Here is a 26,464-nt window from a genome sequence, read left to right as displayed (position 1 = left end):
GCAGACTCGCCTCCTTAAAGTCACTTCCCCAATCAGCTGGGGTGTGTGTGTGTCGGGGGGAGGTGGGGTGTCTCAGTGTTGGGGGTGGGAGGGAAGGAGTGATTTCATCTGTTTAATGAAAAATGACCTGAACGATTCTCTGATCCTGGAAACTCCCATGTAACTGAGGCCAAGGAAAACAGGATTAGGTCTTATTACTTCTACGATGGCTTTGCATCTTCTCAGAATGAGTTAAACTGGAGGGAACAGAAAAAGAAGGGACTCTCATGTCGTTGTGCCTGCAGATAAACCAGGAGACTTAATGGGACAGATTTCCCCCTGGTCTCCTTCGGACAGTTTTACTTTGGCTTCCTTTGCCTTTTCAATGGACGCCCCGTTTCTTTGCTATGTGTTCATAATCACAGAAGCTTTGCTCTATTACATTCAGACAGGCAAGTCACCCCCTTTGGCATTCTGTCTTCTGACAAGCTACTGATTTCAGGGCTAATATTCCCCCTCTGACTTCTTCAAGGGAGCAGCTTTTGCCCTGAAGCATGAGAGTGTTAAAACCACAACAAACATCTTTGCCAGGATGGCAGCTACGGACATGTAATTCTCTATGTGACTTGATGGGGTGGCACTTTTCAAGATTTTTCTGCTTTGATTTTTGGGGACACAGTCTTTTCTTCAGAGCAGGTTTTAGGATTGCCAGAAGTGCGCATAAAAAATAAAAACATCACAATGATTGGGATGTCATGATCTCTTTGGTGTCCCAATTCTTCAAACCATCCTTTTAACAGGAGAACCAGATGAATAAGTCCATAGGCCGTTGTCTTTTTAATGCAATGTATATTTATTGTAAACAATAATATACAAAAAAAAGAAAGGAAGAGAAAAAGGAAAGGTAAGTTTCACAGAGAAAACAAAAGGTTTGGGGGGGAAAACAAGCAAAACAAACAAAACACAAACACAAACCAAACCTTACCTAAAGACAAAATATGATTTAAATGCCAGGTTTCTTAAGTTACAGAAATATTTTTTTTAAAAAAAGATCTGCTTTTATACAGAAATGGAAAGATGCCATATTATAAGAGTGCTTTAAGATTTTACTCTACTGACTTCTAAAACTGTTAATATATCTTTTTTTAAATAAAAAAAAAGTTTGCTGTCTTTTTTAAAAAGCAATCCTCACTCTCCAGCCACAGAATTATTAAGAATTAAGGTCTGTCAGTGGGCTGACCCCCCTCCCCGTTCCTCCCCCTCTCCAAGAGAACACATAGGGGAACATCGATGACACATGCTTGCATTGTTTTGAGTCACCACACACACACACACACACACACACACACACACGCACGCACGCACACACACACAGTTTAGGCAGCCCAAAGATCTGTGGCAGAAAACACTGCAAATGACTCAGTGATACACTACATCTGCAAACTCTCATTTGTACAAAAAGAGAAACAAGTTTCCAGTTTGTTTTCAACAAAACAACAAAGAGGAAAAAAAAAAAAAAGGACAGACAAAAAGGCATTTATACAAATCTAGGACAAGGAATCCAAAGAAACTTGCTCTTAATAAAAAAAAAAAAAAGATTAAAGAGATAAATAAAAAAAACTGGTTACAGTTAAGGACATAATTTAACAACAGATGACCATACCCTTTGAGGACGGCTCCAACAACCTATTTTAAAGAAGGTAAATTTAAAAAAAAAAAAAAGAAAAAAGGAAGATTTTTTTGTTGTTTTTAATTAAAACCTCTCCTTACAAAATAAATAATTTTAGCACATGGAATGTCTTGAAGTTAACTGCTGGTTTTCAGAGAGGCACAGGTGACAGTGTAAGTGAGAGGATTCTAGCATCTGTGTTCCACATGGGGCCCGGGCAGGCAACCAGGGGGCAGTGTGCTGGGGCACAGTATTGGCTGCTGAAACATTCCCCAAACAGATTTCGTCTCCTTTGCTTGCCTTTTGCTTCTTTCTTAAGGTTGCGGTGAGCGAGCAAACACAGGAGGAAATGCACTAAAAGAGGGCACAAGGATTTTCCAGCAGCATGGTTTTAAGGCTTTAAGGTGTTTTTCTCTTGTTTAAAAAACATATATATGATAAAGCTTACCAAATCGTCTCTAGACTATTGTTTACTTCCGTATTTGCAAAACAAGGCCTTGATTTTTCCAAGGCAACTCCTCCTTGAATCAGAAAGCCTGAGGAATTAAGCAAAGCTAACCCCCCAAACTGATCACGTAACACAAATCTGTGGCTTCTGTCGGTTAATACAACACACAAACTTTTTTTTTGTCTGTTTGTCTGTAAGAGAAAGCAAATCTGTACAAAAATACTCTGGTTGCAAGAAAAGCTAGGGCACACTGTTCGACTAAGTAGTTTAGCTGTTGGAAAAATAAGAGCATTTAATTTTTTTATCTAAAAATATGTATAAATCCCCTCAAAATGGTAATGAATCATACACAGTACATACTAAAAATATTTAAAATAGAGAATATTCCTCACAGAGGACTTTTTTCTTTAATTACTGCTAAAAAATAATTACAAAGTCCAAACAGGCAGAGAGACTGAGCAAACTGGTCACACGCATCTCCATCATCCTCCACGCTTGCTCTGAAGGTTTGCAGTCCAGTTTCCCGTCGGTTCCGCGGGTCCATCTAGCCAAGAGTGGCCTGGCCACTGATTCGCAACAAGGTGGTAACGCGTTTGGATAGTCAATGCTTCTGTCTTGGAATCTGAGTTCGAGTTGCCTTCAGCGTACATGTCTTTAAAAATAAGAAAGAAAAAAAAATGTCCAAAGGAAATTCTGGTTGGTTGCGTTATTTCTTGGGTTCTTTTTATGATCATCACGGCCATCGTCGCTCTCTGTCTAAGCCCTCCTCAAGGTCTGGTGAGCTGTGTGTAGACGGGCTGTTCCCAGTGCTGGGGGCTGTGGGTCTGCGGGATGGAAGGGACCCCGGAGGTGTCGGCGATGGGGGTGTACATGGGCCGCTGCGCCGGGTTCATGTAGGTGAAGGTGGAGTAGAGGCCGGAGCCCTGGCCCGCCGCATGGCTGTAGTAGGAGCCGGAGTTCTGGTGGTCAGTGTAGTCGTACTGCGAGCGGGTGATGGGCGGGTAGGACGGGCTGTAGTGCGGGAGGCTGAAGGGGCTGTAGGTGATCTGCTGAGGCGAGTGCTGCTGCTGCTCGCTGTAGTGGCTGGGGCTCAGCTGCTCCGTCTTGATGTGCGTTCGCTGGGCCTGGCCCGGCTCGCTGCTCAGCGTGGTCAGCGTGTGCGCCTGCACGGGCGGCTGCGGGGGCGCCTGCGCGGGCGGCTGGGGGGGCGCCTGCGCGGGCGGCTGCGGGGGCGCCGGCGGGGCCGGTGGGGGCGCCTGCGGGGGCGGCGGCGGTGCCTGCTGCTTGGACATCCACACGTGGCCAGCGCCCGCCGGGGTGGCCGCCGTGCTGCTGATGCCGTAGCTGCCCGTGTAGGTGACCTGGCCGTGCGTGGCCGGCACCCCCGGGTGGCCATTGGGCGGCAGATACTGGTCGAACTCGTTCACGTCGAAGGTCTCGATGTTGGAGATGACGTCGCTGCTCAGCTCGCCGATGTCCACGTCGCGGAAGTCGATGGGGGGCTGTCTGCCCCCCTCTGGCAGCGGGCGCCCCTCTCGCTTCAGGTCAGCCTTGCCCGGCTGCACGTCGGTTTTGGGGGTGGTGGGTGGCGTCGGTGGACCCTGCGATTGCCCTGAGGGCGATAAAAGAGGAAGAAGCAGAGGGCAATCAAGCAGGGCTGTACGGAGGCTTTAGTCTCAGGAACCCTCCTGGGACCCCCTCCCCCCCCTTCGCTAAAGTGTCCCGTATCCGCGGGGGAGGCGCGCTGCGCCCGAGAGAAATCGCTGAATGATTAACTCGCCGGTACACACTCGGCAGTCTCCTCTTATCAGGGGAGGGTCTGAGGCCCGGAGGGTCCGGAAGACCAAATTGCTACTTGTACAAGAGCCCTGTGTGTGCTTTTGGGCTGGGGGAGCAAAGAGAAAAAGGGAGAAGTCCTGTAAAGCTGTAAAGGCATTTTACCCCGCAATAAAAATTACTGTTAGGATGCAGGGATTAGGTTGGGGGGGGGGTGTGCGCGCGCGTGTGTGTTTTCAGGGGCTTGGCGCAGTGGTTAGTGTGTTTTCCTCCCCAGGGAGCGCCAGGTCCCTAAGCAGAGCCCACTAGGTGGCTGGGGGCCCGGGGTTGTGCCAGACGGGGCGCGGTGTGCCAGGGTGGGGGTTGGTGGCTTGGCCGGGGGTGGGGCCGGGAGGAGACTCACCGGAGTGCTCGCCGGGGGAGTGGACCTCGCTCATGCCGGAGGAGGAGTGCGGCGAGTCGGCCTGCAGCGCCTTGAAGATGGCGTTGGGGGAGATGTGCGTCTGCTCCGTGGCCTCCTCGGCCTCCGCCTGGCCGTTCTTCACCGACTTCCTCCGCCGCGGCTGGTACTTGTAATCCGGGTGGTCCTTCTTGTGCTGCACGCGCAGCCGCTCCGCCTCCTCCACGAAGGGCCGCTTCTCGCTCTCATTCAGCAGTCTGGGGGCGGGGTGGGGGGGGTAGCAGACAAAAAGAGAGACGGGGGGTGCTCCGTGAAACCGGCTGAGCTGTCAGGTCGGCGGGAGGAGGAGGTGACCCCCACCCCTCGGCTTCTTCGAACACAGCCCCCCTTCCTCCCTCCTCCCTGCTTTCCAGCCACTACCGCAACTCGAAACTTTTCTTTTTTAAAAAAAAAAAAAGTAAAAGAAAAGAAGAGAACAAAAACTCTCCGTTCTTTTAGTCCGACCTGAGCGGACCCTCCCCGCCCCGCCCCGCCCCGCCCCGCCCTCTCCCCTTGTCTCCTCTTTTGGAAACCCTGGAGATGAAAATAGCTTTCCGCGGCTCCCGCTCTCCGGGCCTTTGCTACTGGAGTTATACCCGCCCCCCTTCCGTCCGCAACACCCTTTAAAAACTTTCTGAAAAACCACTTAACCTGCAAGGAGCTCCTCCTGCCCCCCCCTCCCCGCCACTGCACACACACACACTGCACCCACCTATTTCCAGCAGCCTCCCTTCTCCCCCCTCCTTCCTGCCACAGGGCCCTCTAGCCTCGGCTTCTCCCCCCACCCTGCATCCCATCTCCGTGGGCGAAGGGCTTCACGGGGGAGCGCAGTTCGAGGGAGGGGGAGGCAGACTTCAATTCCTTGGGATTGAACTTCACTGCGGCGGGAGATCCGGCCGGCAGCCCTCTCCCACCGAGTCTCCTGCTGGTGTTCTCCCCTCCTCTGGCCATCTTCCCCCCCCCCACCACGCCCCGCCGCCCCAACCCCGCTCCACCTACCCCCTCCCCCTTTTCCCCAAGAGCAATCCAAGAACTTAGTCAAACTCTGAGCCAACTTACACCTCGTCCCCATTCCTCCCCCTCGCCTCCCCCCCGCCCCACCCCGCCTGCTCCGGGACCGGCAACTCCCTCCTGCTGGGAGGCGGGGCGCGGACAGACGGTCCCGGCCAGCGCCCCCCGCCGCCGCCGCCGCCGCCGCCGCGGAACCCACCCTGCCGCGCCCGCCCTACCTCCAGAGCTTGCCCAGCGTCTTGCTGAGCTCGGCGTTGTGCAGGTGTGGGTACTGGTCGGCGAGCTTCCTGCGCGCCGCCTGCGCCCACACCATGAAGGCGTTCATGGGCCGCTTGACGTGCGGCTTGTTCTTGCTCGAGCCGTTGACGCGCACCGGCATGGGTACCAGCGTCCAGTCGTAGCCCTTGAGCACCTGGCTGACGGCCTCGCGGATGCACACGGGGAACTTGTCCTCCTCGCTCTCCTTCTTCAGGTCCGGCTCGCCCTTGGGAAACGTGTTCTCCTGGGGCCGCGTGTTCTCGGTGTCGGAGCCGGAGCCCGAAGGGCAGGGCGAGCCCGCCGAGTCCTCGGACATGGAGGGGCTGGGGGCGCCGGACAGGCCCTTCTCCTGCTCGTCGGTCATCTTCATGAAGGGGTCCAGGAGATTCATACGCAGGCCCGGGGCAGGGGGCGGGTGGCCGGGAAAGGCGAGAAGCCGCGGCGCCTCGTGGGCTCGAGGCGCGGGCTACTCTCCCCTCGGCTGCCCGGACGCGGGGCGAGCGGCTCCCGGGGAGCCTGGCGCGTCACTCGGCCGCAGCGGCGAGCTTTTAGGAAGGCGCGCGGGGGCCAGCCCGCAGCTGCCCGCTCCAAGTGGGGGAAGGCGAATTGGAGAGGAGGGGGGGGGAGAAAGAGAGCAAAAAGCGGGGAGCGATTGCACCCCTTCTCTCCTCCTCCTGCAAAGAAAAGTTCCTGGAGTGAAACTGGCAAGTCGCGGCGCCACTCAAGTTCCCAGTCAGTTTCAAGCTCCGCACTCCGCTCTCCAACTCCCAGCCCAGCGGCTCTTTAATAAATACACCCCCTCACCTTAGAGGCGTCAGCCAATCACAGCACGGCATTTCAGGTTTCATGGCTTGGCAGGCAGCTGATTGGGTCCACTTTGGGGGGGAGGAGGATTGTGGCGCTGGGCAGGGTGATGAGAGGGGAGGGACGGAGCGGGGAGGGGAGCGCAGCCGCTGGTCTGCTGGTGGGGGGTTGGGGGGGTGGGGTGCTGCGGGGAAGGCGGGGGACCCGGGACGTCCAAGTGTGTAAGTTTGCCGTGCTCTGGTAATGTCAGAATTCGGTGCCGTCTCCGCGCGAATCTTTGCGCGCACGCGCGCGCGCGCGCGTGTGTGTGTGTGTGTGTGTGTGTGTAGACTAGGATCTCTCCCCACCCCCAAGCATTTCTGTTCGCTGTTTTCTCCGCGGTCCCGGGGACTTAGTCGGAGTTTGCCGTATTCGAAAAGCTGTCGCTCCTGACTTAAATCATAGCCCAGTTTCCGCGCCTGGAGCCGGCCTCCGCCGAAAGCGCTTAGAAATTGTCTTGCGAAGCAAAAGTTTTGGTGACTCAACGCCCGCCGTTCCTCGGTAATAATGCATATAAGTAGATTTAACGTGCTCTGGTTCGCCGGGGCTGGTGCGGCTGGTCGGGATTCGGCTGCGCTCCTGCAAAGGGAATCAATGAAAACCACAGCGAGGTCCCCGCTCAGGCTGGCGGCCGCGGCGACGCCGCAGCCCCGCGCTCGCGGGAGCCGTCCCGCGCGCCTCACCGACCTTGAACTCTGACAAGTCCTTCTCCAGCCGCCCCCTCCCCAGCCCCCCACCCCGCCGACCCTCCTCCGTGACAGGGCGACTGCTCGGAGGTTCTGCTTTTCACTTCTGGTCGAATCAGAACGCCAGCAGAGTTGCCCCTGGAAAGAGTTTGCATACTGCTCTGGCTTTGAGAAGTCGAACTTTGCGAGTGTGGCTGTCCTGGGCCGCGAGGCTGAGGCCGGTGCCTTGGTTTGAAAAGGCCAAACCAATGGGCACCACTGCAGACAAAACACTCCACTTTGGTGGAGTCGTGCTGCTTGCCTGCTTTCGCCCATTTTTTTTTTTTTTTTTTTTTTTACAAAACACCTGGAGCGGTGAAGTGCCTGTCGTCCTGACTTTAGTCGGGTCCTTTCTGACTTGCAGACGTTCGGGAGCTCTGGGGAGGGGGCTGGGGGTGTCTCTGATGTATTTCAAGTGTGATTTGAGCACAGCCTTTGTGTTTACACGAACTGCTTACAGCTTGGTTGGCTCTGTTCTGGGAGAGAAGAAAAATCTTAGTCGCCTGCGGGTTACATGTCTCCAGAATCACAAATAAACGCACAACTGTGGAAAATTCAATTTTAAACGTTCCCCCCACTCCTTTCTGGCTCTCGCCAATGTTCGCCTCCGAATTAAATTATTGTTAGTGTCCATCGGCCCGCATCATAGCAAAGACTTCTTATTTCTAATTTGCAAAGTGCGGACACTATTGCAAGGTTTCAAAGAATGTTCTCCTTGAAGAATTTTTTAAAATCTCGTTTTAAAAGAACGTCTTTCTGAAGAAGTCAACATTTGTTACAGGAAATGGAACTCTTCAGAAGGTAGTCAGCTACAAACCTGTTAAACAATATTTACTTTTTAAACGAATGTCACTCACAAGTGGATGTCTTTAGTACCCTGTAGCTTGTTTACCCGTTTGAGAGACATCATACAATAGCCTTGTATTCATGGCTCCGTGAATACGCTCGGAAAGTATAAGAACAACTTCGTCCTTTCTTAGGAGAAAAAAATCCCGGTTAGTATGGACTGATTTCTGTATCCTAGGGAGGGGACAGTTGTTAGTATAAACTGTGCCTTCGCAGACACCTGACCCAGGAGGGGACTCAGAGGCCAGAACTTCAGGCAGAAGTTTTAACCAGGCCGTCTGTATTTAGTCGCATTTTATTGTAATTCCCATGTTTACTGGCATAAAGGCAGTGAAGACGACTGTGACTTTAAGATATTTTGGAAGATTTCACTAAATATTTGTCAAGATAAATACGTACACATAATATATTTTTAGTACAATTATGTAATAGGAGATACGTAATATATCGCATTTTAAATCGTAAGTTACCGGGGTGTATCCCTTTTCTGTTCGTTTGATGCCAGCATTTTTGTATCTTTTTGAAAACCTATGGTAAACAATCAGTTGACTTTAAAAACGGACTGCAATTTTTAGCTGTATCCAGAGGGGGCGCCAAAAGCCCAGAAACTGTCTAACACAGAAACTGCGGAAAACTTAGATGGTGGTGGAGGGGGGGTGGTGTGTTCCATTCAGTCAGGACTGCGTGTTGCTGCTGAGATTTATCTCGGCAGAAATTCCTACTCGATATTCCCTCCCGTGCGGATCCACCTCTGGGCATCCCAGTTAGGGGAACTGGGAGGTGTGTGTCTATAGGGCACGGGGCAAAAAAAAAAAAGCGTTCGAGATGCCTGACGTTTCTGTTCTGCACAGAACGGGGACACCGAGACCACAATGACCCCGGGCTCCCAGGTGCCAAGCGTTGCCCTCTGCTCGGCGTGCCGGGACCAGGCCAATTCTGACCCGTGGGCACCGTCCATTAGCCAGTGGGGGCGATCCTGCCTTTCTGCAAGCGCTCGGGTGCCAACTCCTCCACCTCTCTGCCGGGGCTCTTCCGCGTCGCCCTTGACCTCCCTAACCTGCCCAGGGAAGAACGCTCGCAGTCCCCGACTGGAGCACCTGAGTCAGAGAGAACCCGAGGGAAAGAAACCCGTTTCACAATGTTCCGCTTATAGATCGGGAAACTGAGGCTGTCGGCCCAGTTTCAGCCAGAGCGCTCTGCCTGGGAGCTAAACAGTCTAGTGGGGCTGAGGGAGGAAAAGGACGCAGATCAAGAAAAGGGGCAGGCGATGGACCGCACTCCACGGATCCCGAGTCGCGCGCTTGGGTCCCGCTCCGCAGCCAGCGCCGCGAGGTCTGCCGCCGGGAGCGGAGCCTTGGAGGTGCGAGCGGATCCCAAGGGGAACCTCGGGAAACCGAGGTCTGGGATACCTCCCCCACCCCACCCCCACCCCCGCTTCTCTCCTCGGCGTCGGGGCCGGCGCCGGGCTCAATTTCCCCAGCCCGGGCGGCCGATCTCCCTCCGCGTCTACGCGGGAGCCCAGGCAGGAGCCCAGGGGTGCTGGCGCTGAGCAAGTTTCGCTGGCTCGGGGGAGAGGGGGGGGCTGGCGCAAACACCGGGGGTCTGGGGGGGGTGGGTTTCCGTCTCGGATGGGGGTGGACGGTGTGGGCGGATGGGTTCCCTTTGCCTGGGGAATTAAGGACCACGACCTCCCTCTACAAAATTCCTTAGCAAAAGTGGGGACTGTGTCTAAATCCGTTTTCTGCAGGGAGGCACGTCCTGGAGGAAATTGGTCGGGGTGAGAGCAGCAGCGTCTCCCAAAGATCTCAGCCCCGGGCAACGTTTTCTACATAAGTGCCCAGGACGAGGGATGCCCCTTCTCTGCGCCAGTTCCCCTGGCCTGGTTCCCTTGAGGTCAAAGACCCCAGTCCCTGGCGGGACCCTCAGGTCCTCCGGCCCTCCCTCCGCTGCCAACCGCTCCTCAGTAATTAGCACTCTACACTGGGCGTGGATCCTGTCTGCCTGTCGCTCTGCGCGCCCGACACCAGTTCTCTTTGAAAAGGAGCGGCAGGTAAGCTTGTCCCAGGACAAGCGTTGGGCCGGACGGCAACAGCAAGAGGGCAGAGGAAAGTCCCAGGTCGCTTCGTTAGGTACGCAATAAATATCTGTTAACCGGCCAAATAAATGTGATCTTTGGACATCGCAGGCCTCCAGACCTCCCAGCAACACGTTCCATAAACGCATGTGACTGTACGTTTCTCCATGCAAATTTCTCCCCAAACGGGCGCCCTATTCTGGGAGATTAACCGACCAGCGTCACCCAAGACTATATAATTCCAGTGCCCCTAAAACTGCAGGCCGAGAGGGGCATTTCACTTTTCTTCCCCTCTCTGTTTTCGAAGAGAAAAGGGGGTGAGCTGGACGGGAGGGGTGTCGGGGGAAGGAGGCACGAGCCGTCAGTGTGCTCCCCGGTGACCCGGCCGGGCCTGGGGCAGCGGCGGCTGCCACCCCGCGCGGCGCCCCGGGGGCGCGGACCCGAGCCAAAGCAAGAGCCTGGAGGAGCTGGCCAGTCCAGGGCTGGCCGGCTATCCGAGGGGGAGCGGAGGGGTGGGAGTGGGGGAGTCCCGGTCCCAAAGGGGCTTGGCTTCCAAAGGGAGCGTGCTCTCTTTTTTTAACCTTACTTTTTCGAAAATATCTGTTTTTAGTCAAGGTACAAGGGAGCCGCGCGTCATTCGGATTGCCTCCACGCATCCCTAGGACGGCCTGCGGGAAATTTCCTGGGCCAAGTGTTTTTTGCTTTTTGTTTTTTTGTTTTTCCGTCCCTCCACAATTTTCCTCTTTTAAAAACCTCTCGGGCATTTTCAGCTGAAGGTGCTTTTGCCTTGATGTTTCAAAAACACAAATAAAATAAGCGCTCGACGCAGCGGTGCCTCGGTTGCCGAGGGCGCCACAGGGTCAGGGCGCTCACTTCAGCCCCCAGGAGTTTCCTCTGTAGATCAGATTCTCACCTGCCTCCCCTCGGGTCCCCTTTCGGTTCAGGGTGTGTTCGGTCCCAGGGAAGGAACCGACAGAAAAGAGCTGAGACTCTCAGGAGTTTTGTGCCGATTCCCCAAAGGGACGGCGGGTTCTAGAGCGAGGACTTAATCTCAGCCTGAGGCGACTCTAACAGCCGCTCCCTCTAAGATGTCCTCAAGGGTGGGCGATTATTTCGGATCTTTATGAATCTGGGAAATGTTTCCATCCAACTACGAAAAGTGAGAAATGGTGTTATTGAACAATCACGCAGGTAACTGTCAGAATTAAAGACAAGTTATCTTGTGTCTTTCTCGCAGTCCTTTTCTATCCCCGGGGCAGAGCGCATCGCCCGGGTTTCTGGCACCTCTACGTTCTCAGGGCCAAGCCGGGCATCCTTCCTGCCGAGACTTGGGCCCCGCTTCGGAGCGGCGTGAGCGAGGCTCAAGGGCAGAGAGCGCAGCTGGGTCGCCTGCCCTCCGGTCCGAGCTCAGGCGGCAGCGGTAGCGCGTTCTGCCCCGAGGGCCCCGGGAAGGCCAAGGCCATGAGGTCAGCCCCCAACTTTCGAGTTTCCCCGGAGTGAAGTCTTAAAGCGGAGGGTTCTCAGAGCGGTGACGTAGCAAAAACTGTAGAGGGTAGGCGGACCAAGAGCCTGGTTAAACAGCCTTGGGGATTCTCCAAGTGGGGGCCACAGGGAACCCGGGGGACCCGCTGGGTTTCCTGCCTTGTCATTGTTTATTTCAAATTAATTTCTTGGTCCGCGTCGCTGTCTGCAAGCCTGCAGGGAAGACAGGCAGCATGATTACCTGATTCCCTCCCGGGGTTGTTTCAAGGGAGAAGCAAGGGGTGTCTCTTGTTCTCTCCCAGCTTCCAATAGGCAGATGAGGCATTTTGAGAAAGCAGGTTCTTTCTTTTCGTTTCCTTTTTCTTTTTTTTTTTTCTTCTCTCCGTGACATTTTTCTCCCAAGGCCCTTTCACTGATGTAAAAGGAGTAAGTAAACTCTTAAATGCCCCCCCCCCACCGCCCGCCCTTTTTGACGAGCGTGAGATTTGGCCTGGCATAGATGAGAAGAACAGGGGTTTTGTCCTGTTGATGCTGTCATGGTTGTTTTTTGTATCCTCGCCTTTACATCGTTAAGACCCAGAAAACTCTCACAGTGTCCATGTCTCCATCTTTAGGACAACACGTGTGTACTTCCAATGGGAAAGTGCAGATTGCTTCTGTCTCACTGAGTTCTTGGGCTGGAAACTGCTGCTCCCCCAGTTTCCTGGTGGGAGGAAACATTAGAGAAGGCCCAACAGCCTGGACGAGGCAGGAGTGGTGGCAGAAACGACTTCCCTCCCCGGTGCCCCTAAAGCTCACAAAACTGCCAGCTTCGGTTGACAGACGAGGACTGTCCTTTTAGTCTCACCTGCCTTCATAACCACGTGCAACGCAGCGACAAATAGCAGTTCTCCGTATAATTTAAGGGTAGGGTCACTAGAGATTCGGACCTCAGGGCATTTATTATTCTTCAAAAGGGACAGGTAGTCTTAGAGAGCCCTAAACGGAGGCACCTTTTCCTTAAATACTCCCTTTCTGGGAGCAGTGGCGACGTCTCACAGGTTGGGAGGTTGTCCTCAGAAAAGTGGTGTCTGATGGAAGGAGGGTTCTATCTCCACTAGGAAAGGAAGGTAGGGTGGGTAGTCTTGGCTCACATGCTCTATCCTGGCTTTAACCCCCTGCCTCCAGGGTCTGCTCCCCCCCAGAGGCCTGGCCTGGGAAGGAGCCCCGAATCCAGCTGTTGTCTGAACCTCAACTGTCCTAAACGCATGAGGTATCATGGGCAGCAAACCAGGTGCCTCTGGTGCTTGCAGATTTCCAAGGTGTGGGTGACCCCGGACGGCTGTGCGGGGACGGGCTCCATAGGTCTGAGTGTTGCCTCCAGGACCCCAGATAGTGGAGTACAGTTCTGGAGGAAGTACAGCGCAGTGGGGACATCTTGTTCTCTCCATTCCCATACCCTTTCCGGTCATTCTTTCCCTTGTCATCTCTGCCCCAGAGAGCCCAACCTTAGTCATCCTCAGCCCCCAAATCAGTTCAGTGGACATTGCTTGATGGGCCTGCTATGTGCCTGAACATCCAAAGGGGACAAGATTGGGTCCCTGCTGTTGTTGTCTCCTGGTCTGGTTTCCATCAGAATTCAGCCTCTGAATTCCACCCATTCCCTGCTTTGTCCTCTGGGCTCACTATGTTCTGAGATCTGCTCTCTCTGCCTCTGCCATGGTTTCCCCTCTTCCTGCCCTGAAAGAATGCATGGGTCACAGAGAGCTACTTCCCATCCTTGCTGCTCCATCAAAGTGCTGAGGGAGAAGTGGTTCTAAGCTCCTGGCTCAGTGTACGATCCCTTTCCATCTCCTCCCTCTTGCCCCCAGAGCTCACCTCTCTCCTTCTGTCCCCGCTGATCCTGTTCTGCCCTGTGCCTCAGCCATCATTTTCCCCGCCCCGCCCCCCCCCCCCTTTCTTGGTCCAAGCCCAGAAATGCCTTGTAGTGTGGGGTATACGCTTCACTCTCTCTTTGGAGGACATCTGCCAACCAGCACAGTGGTGATGACAGTTTCCAGATGATTTTCCAGGAGCAAAGAAATCTTCTGAGGGAGGAGAGGGTGGCATTGGCCAAACGCTGAGTGGGCTGAACATTGTGGTTCCGGAGAGGCCCAGGAAGGTGGGGTTTTGTGAGGCTCCAAGATTTCTTTTTCCCCTTTCGATTCTGCCTAAAGCAAAAGTCACTAATTGCTTTTTATTTTCCTGGCACGGAGGAGGCTCTCTTGATTCTGACTCTCCTCCAGGAGCTTAGATCTGAGGAAAGCGGGGTTTCAGAGTGATATTGGTGGAGGTGTTTGCCTCCAAGCTCACTTCCTCAGCTCAGCAAGGTCTGAGACCTGCTTTAGCCAAGTCTTGGGTTAGTATCAGCCAAGAGGACCGGACAGGTTAGGCAGAGGATGGCAAGAACGGTCACCGACCCCTTCCTTTGTCCCCAGGCTTCGCCAGCCCACTTCTGCCAAGGGCACTTTGATTTTCAGTCAAACAAACCAGGAAGTGAGAGTGAGGCTGCATTTGAGACTTAAGAATGGGTTCAGAGAAAAGACCAGGTTCTCTTTTGATTCTAAGAAATCCCAAGCAAAGCTTCCTTGGAATTTCCTTAGAAAGAATTATTGATTTGCCTTCATTTGCTCATTCCTGAGAGTAGTCCTAATTCCTCAGGTCTTTTCCATGTTTTTTGGTTGTTCCTCAATGACTCATGTATTGAACCGGCCCAGCCTTCCTGGATTTATGTACTGGCTTATCCCTCATCTTCAGGAGTTTCCTTTCTCATGGACTGGGGAGCCTTCCTTACGCTTGCCGGCAGCACACCTCTCCCTTTTCAGGGAAAGGTGTCTCTCTCAGATAAAAGCTGCCCTCATCTACTGTTCTCTTGGGAAAGATGTGAGCCTTATTCAGACTATGGAGTAAATGACTATATACTTAGTATATTCTTGGTCTCAGAGGTAGCCAGACGTTAACAGGAGATAGAGATCCGAGGTCTTCACAGATCTAACCCCTCTGTGAAGACTTGAGGTCTCCCCAGGAATGGATATTTGCTCTTATCTCTCTGTTTTTATAACATTTTGTTCATGCCTCTTTGTGTTGTCATTTGTCCTTTGTGTGGATATGTTTACCGTTAAACTGTGATCTCCTTGAGGACAAGTACAGAGTGTTATTCTCTTTGTATCCCCAGTCTATATGCCACAAAGACTCTGCCGAATAAAGATTCATTTAGAGAATGAATGACCAAAACTTAGCCACAGCAATGAATATCTAATGGTAGATTTCTGCTAGTCACGTGGTGGGACACCTTGGCTGGTCGGATGAGATACCTTTATAGCTCCCCTCCAAAATGTGTCCCGTAGACGGCTGCCTATGCCACTCACAAGGAAGTCTGTCCTTGTTCTGGAATCCTCTTTTAAATTTCCTACCCTCTGACTTCTTCCTATAGGAAAGAGTGTTGGAGACATGCCTTTGGAGAATTTTTGGAGTGATGGATGTAAAGCTTTTAGATTACAATCTTTGTACGTTTCTGGCCTGGATTTACAGGTTCTGAGAAAACAAACCACAAACTGAAATCATTATTAACATATCAGAACCTCTAAAACCCCCAGACCTTGCTACCCAAATATACAAGGATAATAAATATTTTTCTCTTCCTGGTTTTCTTGCTTGCTTTTCTAAGCATGAGGTACAGTCCTTTCATGGATGAGCCTCTCGCGCGGTGTGGCTGCCTGTGGAATGAATGGTGGGCGGGGAGAGTGGGGAAGGGGGGTGGTCCAGAGCAGAGCAGACAGTTATGACCTGGCTTTCCTCTGCAGCTCCCCTAAGAAAGGCATTTTCTTTCCTCTGCCAAGGGCGCTGCTGTTTGTTTGGAGAAGGAGGGCTGTGGGTATGGAATTAGGGGTGTCATGTGGGCTGCACATGTGGCTGGAGCTACCTGAAATCTGCAGGCTAATCAGTCCCAGGAGCCCCAGAAGCACAAATCCCTCCCCTACTCCTCTTTGGGGGCGGGGGGGATTTAAAGGGAAAGAGAGAATGAAAGTGTGTGTAACGTGGATGTACGATGTCTAGGGACTTGGGGGACTCTTGCGGTAATGTTTGGACCTAACACCCTACATCCTCTCCAACCAAAGGCACTTGAAAAACAAAATCACCCATCTCCACCCCTGCCCCTCATTCCAAACAGTGACTAACTTGGAGGAAGAAGAAGGGGAGAAGGAGAGGTAGAGGGCAAGGAGAAACAGGAGGAGGAGAGAAACTGGAGCTTTGGGAACTATTGCACTGGCTTGAGGGTGGGGTGGGGTGGGGTGGGAGGAGTTAATTTCAACATGTATTTATTTAGCTATTAAGTGTCAAAGTGTCACGGCTCTTTGCTCTTCCTGGGTGAAACTTGGTGCCATACGGGTGGGGTGACGCAGTGAGAGATCGAGGATGGGCATTCTCTTCCAGCCAGTGGGCGCCACCCCGGGTAGGAAATGTGGGGTTCCCGGCTTAGGGAAGAGAAGCCTCCAGTCTGTTTAGAGCCTGTATTCTCCCTACTCAGTGCACTGTGTCCATTTCCATCCACACTGTGATTTCCATCACTCCGCCCCACAAAACCAGCACCTACCCGGACTCACCCATCGTAGCTCTACGCGGTTCCCTCCGAACGCCCATTCACGCGCTGCGGAATCACTCGCTCCGGGGCAGGAATCCTGGGGGTTCACACTCTATCCCCTCTCTCTTTTTCTCCCACGCGCACGTGTACATGCGCACACACGCGCACACGCGCACACACGCATCACTCTAAAGAATCGGCTCTTGTGCCTTCTCACTTGTTACTGAAAAATAATTTCACCGCTAATGAATACTCCTTGCGGCTGCTTCCTGCTTCTGCTTTTGAAGTGCCCTTACATCCTCTCATCAGCTGTATTCCCTGGACATGTTTAGGACGCTGTGAGGGGAAGAAATTATTCTCCCTGCTTTTTCGTGTTCAGAAACAGAAGCCCTGAAAAGAGCGTGTGGCTTGCTCAAGGTCACGCAGTTAAGGGGAGAGGCAGGTCCCTGGATCCCGTGTTGCCAGGGTCGCATCTGCCTCCCCTGGCGCGTCCCACACACGCAGAGTGCCACACACCGCTGTTTCCACGGAACTCTGGCTCCCAGGCCCGCAGGCCGCCTCGTCCAAGCAGACCGCTCCCCCACGTTCTCACTGTTCCCCCGGAGATCTCCTTGGGCTCTGGCTCTTTTCCGGGTCACGCGGAGAGACGGGGGGGCTCTACCCTTTTGTGAAATGTGTCTCTGATCTTATCTCCTCCCTTCTCCCCTAATTAGGGTTTGGCCACCTTTGTCTCACAGGAGCAGAGGACAAAGTGTGACTTGAACCTTGCACATCTGACCTGTCTTTCCTCCTCTTCATTTCCTTTTCAGGAGAACCTCTCTGTGTTTGCAGAAGTGGTGCCTTGGTTGACATCGTTTCACAGCCGTCATTTCACTCTGAGGTGTGTTGGGATTTCTTTCTTCTCTGGGTTGGGTGGCAGCTTTTTTACATCTTGATCCAGGCTTGTCCAGGTTTTCAAAATCATTTTATTCAACATAGCAGAAATGGGAGGTCACTGTCCCCCTAATCCTGGAGAAGTCCTCACCATTCTGGAAGGCAGGGCCCTGTGTCATCACCCTGTCCCTTTTTGCTCCATTGGGTCATTTATTAATAAGAGAAGTGTTTGCAGAGCCCTTACCATGTGCTTGGCAATCTGCTAAGGGCTTTACCTGGATATGTCACCTGTATCCCCCCAAGAAAACCTTTCATGGTACTTCTTCCTTTCCCCCATTTAATAGATGAGAAAGATAAGGTTTAGAATGGTTAAGTCACTTGTCCAAACTTTTACAGCTCTAATGGCAAAGGGCTACAAACCCACACTAATAGCAACAGTGAAACAAGAAAACAATAGCCACCAACGCTTGGATGCTTATTGTGTAAAAACTCAGAAGACCAGATGGGCTATGCCATTGTCATCTCTCTTCTCCAGTGGGGGAAATTTTACCCATAGCCTTGTTTCTTTTTGGCCTTGCCTTATTTCCTTTGGACTCTGTGTTTTATGAGGCAACCCAGATTTGGGGACAAAAGTTCCCAAACAAGGCTGTCAGTGGAAGAGAAGGGCTTGGGAGGGAAGAGGGGCTGCTGGGATTTCTGACTCTCAAGTGGCTGTCTTGCGTTTTGCATTAAGTCACGGCTGATTCAGTAACCTGGTGATCTCACTTCCCATTGGTACGCGCTGTTTGCCTTATAGCCATTCTCCCCTCCTGCCCAGACCCTGGAGAAGGACAGTGTAGGAGAAGAATGCATTCTTTCGGGGAGGAATCAAGATTAGAATCCTCTGGTTCAAACTTGGTCTGTATGAGAAGACATTTCATTTGTACAGCAAAGATTGATGTTTGAGACTTGATGGTGTACAGCACGTGGGGAGAGGGTTGTGATGCTGGTTTAAGGAAAGAGGAAGCTGAGGCTCCTAAGAGGGGGGTGGGCAGATGCTGCGGAGACTTGGAGCTCAGATTCCCTGATGGTGTCCTTTCCACCGTTCTCTAGCGTTTTCTCTATGGAGGAGCCAGATTAGAAATAAACTGGGCTCAGTCTTCATTTTTGGCAATCATTCCGGTATAATTGGTTGGAAAAAAGGAAAGGTGGGTAAAGGTGATTGCACAGGACTATCTCCAGAGAGTATACAGAAAGGGACAGAAGACCTCAAGAGAAGAACAAAGGTCAGTTATTTTAGTAGCACATTTTATTAATTTATTTTAAAAAACATTTATTTATTTATCTATTTATCTATTCATATGGCTGCGCCGGGTCTCAGTTGCAGCAGGCGGGATCTAGTTCCCTGACCAGGGATCGAACCCCGGCCCCCTTAACCGCTGGACCACCAGAGGAGTCCCTAGTAGCACATTTTATTGATGTTTCCTGAGCTCAGATGCTTCTCAGGGGAGCCAGGGAGTCTAGTGGGAATGAGAACAATGACAGATTCAAACATTAGGACTCCGGCCTCTGGGAAGCATCCAGTACATTCTAACGATGACACAGAGCCCTTTAAAAAAGCATCGCACATTCACTCCACAAACATTTCACGAATGTCTAAGAGAGGCCTGGCTTGTGCTACACAACTACCCAAATGGACCAACTCAAGGCAACTTCATTTCTTAATCCATCATGTCAGGCTGTGCTGCTCTCTTAGCTGAAGCCCTTGCCCGTCCAGCCTTTTGCAAAGAAATGCCGCTTTGGGGACCTGATTTTTTAAAAAAAGCAACACGTCCGTGCCACATAACTGGACACTGCCCTCTGCCTTCCCCGCGTGTGTCGGACACTCGTCATAGTCTTTTTCTAGTCTGTGGCCACAGGGGTTTCCATGGATGGTATAAAGTGCTTTGTGTATTGGAAACTGTGAATAAAAAGGTAGGGGGGAAGGAAAAAAAAAACACTAACCCTCAGGCTCACCCAAACCCTAAACCTCAGACTCTTGGAAGGAACCAGTGGTGTAAAACTGTCCCAGACTGCAAACATACCGTCAGCAGGGAGCCGTTTCCGAAGAGACTGGTGTTTCTGCCACTATGGAGGCCTGGGCTGGCCCGTCCACACCGAGGAGTTGAGATCCTTTTTTAAGTTTCTGAAAGCAAGACGCTCTCTTCCTGCCACAACCCTCACCCCGCCCCCCCACCCCTCCAGCCCCGCCCCAAACCTCCCTGCCTCCCCGGAGGATGGCCCTCTCCTCCAGGGGCTCCTGGCTGCCCCCCAGCAAGAGCTGACACCAGCCTGCCCTTGGTAGCACTCACCGTTCCTGCCAGCCCTTATCTGGGAGAGTAGAAGCCCTACCTTTCAGATTCCCCAGTTTCTAAAAGAAGGTATTGTTATTTTCTCAAAACTGCCCAGGTTAGGAACAAAGGCAGACTCTGGATCTTCTTTGAGCAGGAGTGAGTTGAATTGGCATTCCTTTAAAATGGCTTGTTATTACAGCCGATTTCTGCTAACAATTACCTGACAATATAGAAAGGGATCTGACTCCTTTAGGGTCCTGTTGGGTTTTGCCTTTTCTCTTTTTCTTTTCGTGGAGTCTTAAAAAAAAATGCATACTCGCAGCTTAGACGGGCCTAGTGTATTTTCATCCATGATGTCTGGGGAGATCTTACTGACAAATTATTATTTTATACAGATGTGCGTGCGTGGCTATGTGTCTGTGTATGCGCGTTCTCCGAGAAAAGAAAATAGGGATAATTTCTTTCTTTTTATAATCAAGTTGTCGCTTCTTGAGAACAGGATGGTAGAAGAAAAAAAAAAGAAAGGAGTGAGGTGCTGAAATTTGGAAACAGAGAGAGAGTGTGATAAGGGATGGTTTGCTTCACAATCGGGTTTAGCATTTTTTTATCTGATTTGAGCAAATTGCCTTGAAGGTAATTGGTGCTCAACAAATATTTGTTGAAGGGAATTGCACCTGCTATGCTTGATATGTTTAAGTGAAAGGAAGTCCAGATTGTGTGCTGGAATTGGTTAGGTAGGAGAAAAAATGTTTCACTGACGATTTGGGAGATAGGAGAGTTCTGAAGATTCTAATGCAACAGAGCTTGAGGGGATGGTCAGCATATTCGGTTAAACCTAAAAACTAACTTTTACCAACACAATGCAACGTCCATATACCTTTCCGTTAATAATCCTAAACCCAGGGTTCCTTAGACCAAAAATGTGACCTCTGTGTTCCTGTAAGTATGTTGTGTGACCTTTTGAGAAACACTGTGCTTCTCAAGGAGCCTGTTTTCTCCTGTTAAAAATGAGAAGTTGCCTTGTCTGAGTTTCCATTGATATTTAAGCGGCGTTGCCTCAGGCTTACTAGGGACTTTGACCTCTGAGATAAAAGCTGGATTTAAAAAGCCGATCCAAACAAGCACCTGGCATTATGAGCATTGTTATTCCATTAGATCTATTTGTTTGATAGAGAAGCTTGGGGTGGAATTGGTGGGTGCCCTAAATGCCCTCGCCTGGTGAGAGGTAAGATACTCCATAAATGTCTCTTGCAGCCCAACCAACCTCCCAACTCAGTAGACAACTAAACAGAAAATTCCGTGAATACCAGGAGATTGGGTTGTTTGGGGATGGATGGAAGCTCTCTTGAGACTTCCGACTGATACTAGCCCTTTCAGAGGCAATACGTGTCTAGAGGGGGTCAAGTCCCTGTAAGACTCTTTGTAATATGAGCCTCATCCCAAACGCTCAGAATCCTTTTTGGTGAGGATGGATTTGATCTCAGATAGAGGGTTGTGTTTGTTTGTCTCAACCAAAACCAACGTGTCACCTTCCCCTCTCACCCCTTTGTTCCCACCTTCCCGGCTCCCTCTGGCGGGGCCCACACATTGATTTTCATTTTCAACACTTAGAGCCTGACTTAGTGATCTAAGATCACTGACTCAGAAAATGGGAAAGGTCAGTCTGACTAACACCTCACCCAGCGTCCTGGGATTAGCATCCAAAACAAACAGATCGGAGATGGCCTGTAGGCTCCCAAGAGATGATTCCCATGTGTGAGACAGCCTGGGAGAAACGGATGGCGTTTCTCAAGCTCACTGATGTCACTCAAGTTCATGATCCAGGGCTTCACCTTATTGAGGTTGGGGGTTGGGATCCTACTGGAAGAATGGAAGAACTGGGCTGGTGGATTAAAAAAAAAAAAAAAAAAAGGAGGGGGAGGGAGAGGAGTTCTTCCTGCTAATCAAAGGAGAAACCAAATAAAACGAAGCAAGTCCAAGAAAAATACAACGCTGTTGTTTTGGGGGCATGAGATGCTGGCTCGGAGGCTTCATTGAGTAATCCAAGTCACACCCTTTCTCTGTGGGACTGAAGGAATGTTGGCTGTTTCTCTGAGGCAGGTGGGAGGTGGGTAGACAGGTCTATGGAGATGAGAATTTCTTGGAGCCAGAGCTCTCCGAACATCTCGTGGCCTTGTAGCTGGGAGGCTGGGACACAAAGAAGCAGGAATGTGACGCTGAATTAGAGCCAGGGAGAAGCGACCATGGTCAGAGATGAGGGGGAGCAGAAAAAGGTAGAAGAAAACTAGGAAGCAGCAGGGGAAATGACCTTGTTCCTTTCTGTTCTCATCTGAACAGGGCTCCTATGTCCTCAAGAGCCCCTTGGCTCCCTTTCACAAAACCATAGGGCGGCTACCCAGGGAGAGGTAGCGTGTCTGGGTCTGGGGTGCGACGGGAAGCAGGAAGTACCAGTCATTTCACAAGAAGGCTTGACAGTGGAGAGAGAGCCAGCAAAAACTGGCAGACCCCCAAGGTGGGGGAAGAACGTCTGGCCCGGCCTGAAGAATATTTGGCTTCACATAGTTCTGTGAGTATGTTAAAAAACACAGCAGCCCACGAAGTTGTTCTGCCAGCCCACCTAAAGCATCACTTTCTCTTGCCCGTCCTTGATTGCTTCTCTACGAGGCCATGTCAGCTGCTGGCGGTGAACTTCCATGGCCCAAGGAAGGATTAATGTGCCCAGATGACTTGTCAGGAGAGTCCTTCCCAAAGCAAGTTCTTAAATATAATTCTCATAAATGTGTGTAGGCTCCTGATGGACACTGCTACCTCATTTCATCCCTCCTCCCCCCGCCCCCCCACTCCTTCTCCTTCTCTTTAGACTTTAGCAAGAACCCTTGTATGGTTGTAGATACAGCTCTGGAGTTGCTTGTGACTCTACTTTGGGGAGAGTTCCACGGTTTGATCAGTTGGTGGTCCCTTTCCTTCTGAACATGTCCATCTGTTCTGTGGACCTTTGTCTCTCTCCTGGGCTGGGCATCTCTTAGCCAAACTCTAACTTTTCTTCTTCAACTACTAATGGCAAAGACTCAGAAGATGCCCCTTCTTTTTCATCTGATGCAAAATGTATCAGATTCGTCAACAGTGTCCTATCTTGGTGCATCTGAAACTGCACTCTTTGAGAAAGACAATGTCATTAGCGTGCTTTCAATTGTTTCCAAAACGCTTGTTCTCCAAGGATTTGTTTCAGTTCTCGAGTCTCTGGACTTATGCAAATGGGCGTTATTCCTTATCTAACGCACAGCAGTACTCTGGATTCAGAACTCATAAATTCTCTCTTTTTTTTTTTTTTTTTTGTTTGATTGACTTGCTCTGTGACTTTAGAAAAGCTATACCACATCCCTGGGCTTCAGTTGCATCTCTCACTCAAAGGCAGTTCTTCATCAAAAGTTAGCATGCACTCACTCTTCTTTTGCCTTTCCCAAGGCCAGAAGACTGACCTTAGCAATCTCTGACATGCTCCCTTATAGAGGAATCTGGTTAGAGTTGTGTGTGAAGGAGCTTAGAAGGAGGGAAGGGTTGGAAACTGTCAAGAGCTTTTTGGCCTGAAAGATGGCAATCCATTTGCTTAAGGAATCCCATGCCTTCCCCTAGAAACAGAGAAGAGCTAATCATCTGTGGGGCATGAGCCTCAGAACTCTCAGGGTTTCAAATTTATATGGCAGCCGCCACGGAAAATATCTTTGGGCTTAACAGATGAGGGATGAGTCCGCCTGGAAATATTTCCACGATGTAAATAGCCATGTTTACAGCAGGGCATATGGACAGAGTTTAGATTTGATAAATTTCCATCACTTAAAAAAAGAAAAAAAGGTGATCCAGCCAATAAAAGATATACCTTAACAAGTGCTGGTGTCTGAATTCTATTTGTCTGATACAGCATGGCCTTACCCAACTACGGCGTTTTAACGTTCTCTGGTTCCTATCACAACCGTACTATCCAGTTTTCTGAATTTAAAATCTGAGCACTCAAAGCAGTACTTTGCAGAAAGGTCTTTGCCAGCTAGACAGAAGACAGATCTCCAGGGGACCCTGGGTTTGGGGTGGGGGAGGTAGCATCCCTAGTGCTCCGGCAATAGTAATGGCCTCAACTGTTAAAAGAATGGAGTACAGGAATCCAGGGCAATGAGAAGCACTTGTTGTTGGCTATGTTCTCATCTATAACCGGGTGCTGATTGGGGACCCTTTCTAAAAATACTACTGCTGCTAATACTAATCCTTGAATTACTCATTGAAAAGCCACAGTGAGTAAAAACTTTGTACTAAATATGCCATGCTCACGATGGCTCCTTTTACAAGGGCACCACAAGGTAGAGGACCTGGATGTCCAGCCTGATTCTCTACAACGGGAGGCAACACTAGGGCCCCTCTCACGAGGCCACGTGAGCATCTGAGCTAGCGGATGTCATGTGGAAGGGTTCCTGGAGTCTAATAAACGCGCAGCCTAGGTTCATTGGGTGAGCTCTCTGCCCATCATAAATTGAAGGCAAACTGAGGCTCAGAGCAATACAATAACACATCCAGGTTCACACAGCTGGTAAGTGGAAGGGTTGAGATCAAAAACCAGATCTGTGTATAACAGTAACCCAGGCTCTTCTCCCTTCTGAAAGAGGAAGGCCAGAAGCCCTGGAGATCACCTTGAAGAACCACAGAGTACTGATTTCCCGTGTCATAGGTTTCCCATGAAAAGTCTCTTGAAAAAAGTGGCTTGGAGAAGAGGGTAGGAATACAAGAGCCATGCAGGAGAAGGGCAATAACTTAAAAATATGTCTCATGGGTTGTTACTGGGTGATTCTTTCAAATTTTCTGGATATTTGAGATTTTCATAATAGAATGTAGGGGAAAATAGGGTGCATTGGAAGCAAGATGAGCTTTGTGCAGAGGGCAAAAGGGCCTTTGCCCAGCAATACAAACTGTAATCTCAGCATTTTCTAGAGGCAAGAAAGAACAGCAGTGACCTGGGGCTCTGAGCACCTTTTCTGGGGGCTCAGCTCCTGAGAGTTGCTTGGCCTGATTCAGAAGACATCTGCCCAAGTGGGTAGATAGGTTCTAAGGAACAAAAAGCCTCTTTTCCCAGAACCTTGCTGCTCTCCGCATTACATAATGTAGAGTTATGTGCCTGCTGTGAGGTTGGCAGGAACCTGAACATGATATGTTGACAATACATGGAGTCTTGCATGCAAACTTTGTTTATATGCTGGGCCCTCCCTCTGAGTCTGGGGGCAGGTAGCTGGCTGCACCGCCTCCATCAGAGCCGGGAAGAGTCGGTATTTTATGAACGATCATGTTTATTTTGCTAACTATGTTGGCCATTGTGAGTTTGGTTAAAGCAAAGCCCTGTAAAGGGATGGAGAAAGCATCCTTTGATAGAGAGGCAACTGCGTTTCCATATGCATCTTCCTTGTCAGATGGCATCCCTATCCACGGAGGAGGGCCCACCTATGTCAGAAAGGAGACTAGAGCTCTCTTTTGAGGCTTTAACTCATTGCTTAGATGTTTTGTTTCTATGCCGATTGAAATATTTAACCAAGTTTTCTGTCAAAGTTGGCTGCTGGCATCGGAGAACGGAGAAGTGGAATTCCGTCCTTGAAGGAATAGCAGAAAGATGCAGTCCAATCTCTCACTTCCAAGCCATCGGATCTGAGTGGGAAAAGAGATCAGCCCTTCTCAAGAAGCCTTCCCCATCCCAGCCAAGAGGGAGTTCGGGCCTCAGGTCGGGGCAGGTACCCATGGAGCAGCCAAATGTTTGCAAAACAAGCAGCAGGATGAAGAGACTCAGTCTCCAGAGACATCCCAAGGTTGCGACAGTCTTGGGAGGGGCGATGGGAGCCGAGGCCAGGAGGCAGACCTGCCTGGGAAGAGCATGGTTCCCTCCGCTCACCGCCTGGGATGCCGTGTGCCGAGCAAGGAAGGGCTAACTGGCTGGGATAATTGTCCAGTGTTTATATTTGAAAAGGGATACTACACTTCCAGGATAATTCCCTCCAGCCTCCTCTTGGGCTAAGATTTCCAATTGGTCTAGAATCTTGAAGAGAAATCAGGGGCTGATTACCTGGCTGAGTGGGGTGCAATCACACCTTTCAATACTAATTATCTGCTCCTTGAGCTCAATGACATTGAGCGTCCGGGCTCTGGCTGGGGCCAGCCTTGCTCAGTGGTTTGCATCACTGGCTTAAGACAATGATTTGAACAGACAAAGTGCCCGCACGATGCCTTGATAAGCAGGAAATGAACGCTTGTTTGCAAATAAGATTGGGAAATGTGATCGGCTTCTTGTTCTGCATCAGTCTTTGGGTAACTAGCCTGATAGTACTCATGTAGAAATAATATGTTAGAAGACACGGAGAAAGGGAGCCTTTTTGTATGACCCTCCCCTGAAACTTTCTGTACCCGAAGCCAGGCAGAAGTAAATGAAATTGTTGTTTTGTGCGCTTTTTATCCCCCTGAAACTATTCTAGCTTGAATGTTTCTTTGTGGGGATTTGGGGAAACGGGTAACGATTTGATATGAAACTTTTTCAGCGTTGGGCCCTATTCACGTACATGTCTTTTCCTAGATGCCTGTTTCTGTTCTCAGCCTTCTGTGACCACTTCCCCCAGGAAGCCTTCCTTTGCTGAATAGAATAAAATGTTTATTTCTACTTGGATGCAGCTACGTCAAGTCTCCTTAGTGTTACATAAACAGCTTTGGCGTGGGATTATTTGAGGGGTGTATTACTCTGTAACTGAAGTGCATTATGAGTGTCTGGAAGCTCATGGAGGTTTAAGATGTGGGTTGGGTGAAGGGAGAGAGATTATGGGCCAGTTACCCATTGGAGCTGCCTGCGTTGGTGTCCATTTTAATGTATCATTTCTCATGAAGGAGTATTGGGCGCAAAGAATAGATGTTCACGGTCTTTAATCTTTGGGGAATGTTACTTTCAAATCTTGGCCTCTTGATCCTAAGTTAGAGAAGTCTAGTGTTATGGGTTGAATTGGGTCCTCCTAAAAGATGTGGAAGCCCTAAGCCCTGGTACCTCAGAATCTGGCCTTACTTGGAAATAGGGTCATTGCAGATGTAATTACTTAAGATGACATCACACTGGAGTAGG

The 26,464-nt window shown here is 50.7% G+C and overlaps 1 protein-coding gene across 1 annotated transcript; it reads right to left on the bottom strand.

Annotated features, from left to right (window-relative positions):
- Positions 1-870: 870 nt before the first annotated feature.
- Positions 871-6,355, bottom strand: SOX9 (SRY-box transcription factor 9). Its single transcript, XM_068531158.1, has 3 exons — positions 5,541-6,355; positions 4,276-4,529; positions 871-3,708 (listed from the first exon to the last, which is right to left on the bottom strand). Exons 1-3 carry the CDS (start codon positions 5,969-5,971, stop codon positions 2,864-2,866), a joined length of 1,530 nt encoding a protein of 509 aa, XP_068387259.1. The 5' UTR covers positions 5,972-6,355; the 3' UTR covers positions 871-2,863.
- Positions 6,356-26,464: the final 20,109 nt, after the last annotated feature.

This window comes from Eschrichtius robustus, chromosome 20, assembly GCF_028021215.1.
Source record: "Eschrichtius robustus isolate mEscRob2 chromosome 20, mEscRob2.pri, whole genome shotgun sequence".
NCBI classification, from domain to species: Eukaryota; Metazoa; Chordata; class Mammalia; order Artiodactyla; family Eschrichtiidae; genus Eschrichtius; species Eschrichtius robustus.
This window is presented reverse-complemented; position numbering and strand designations above follow the sequence as displayed.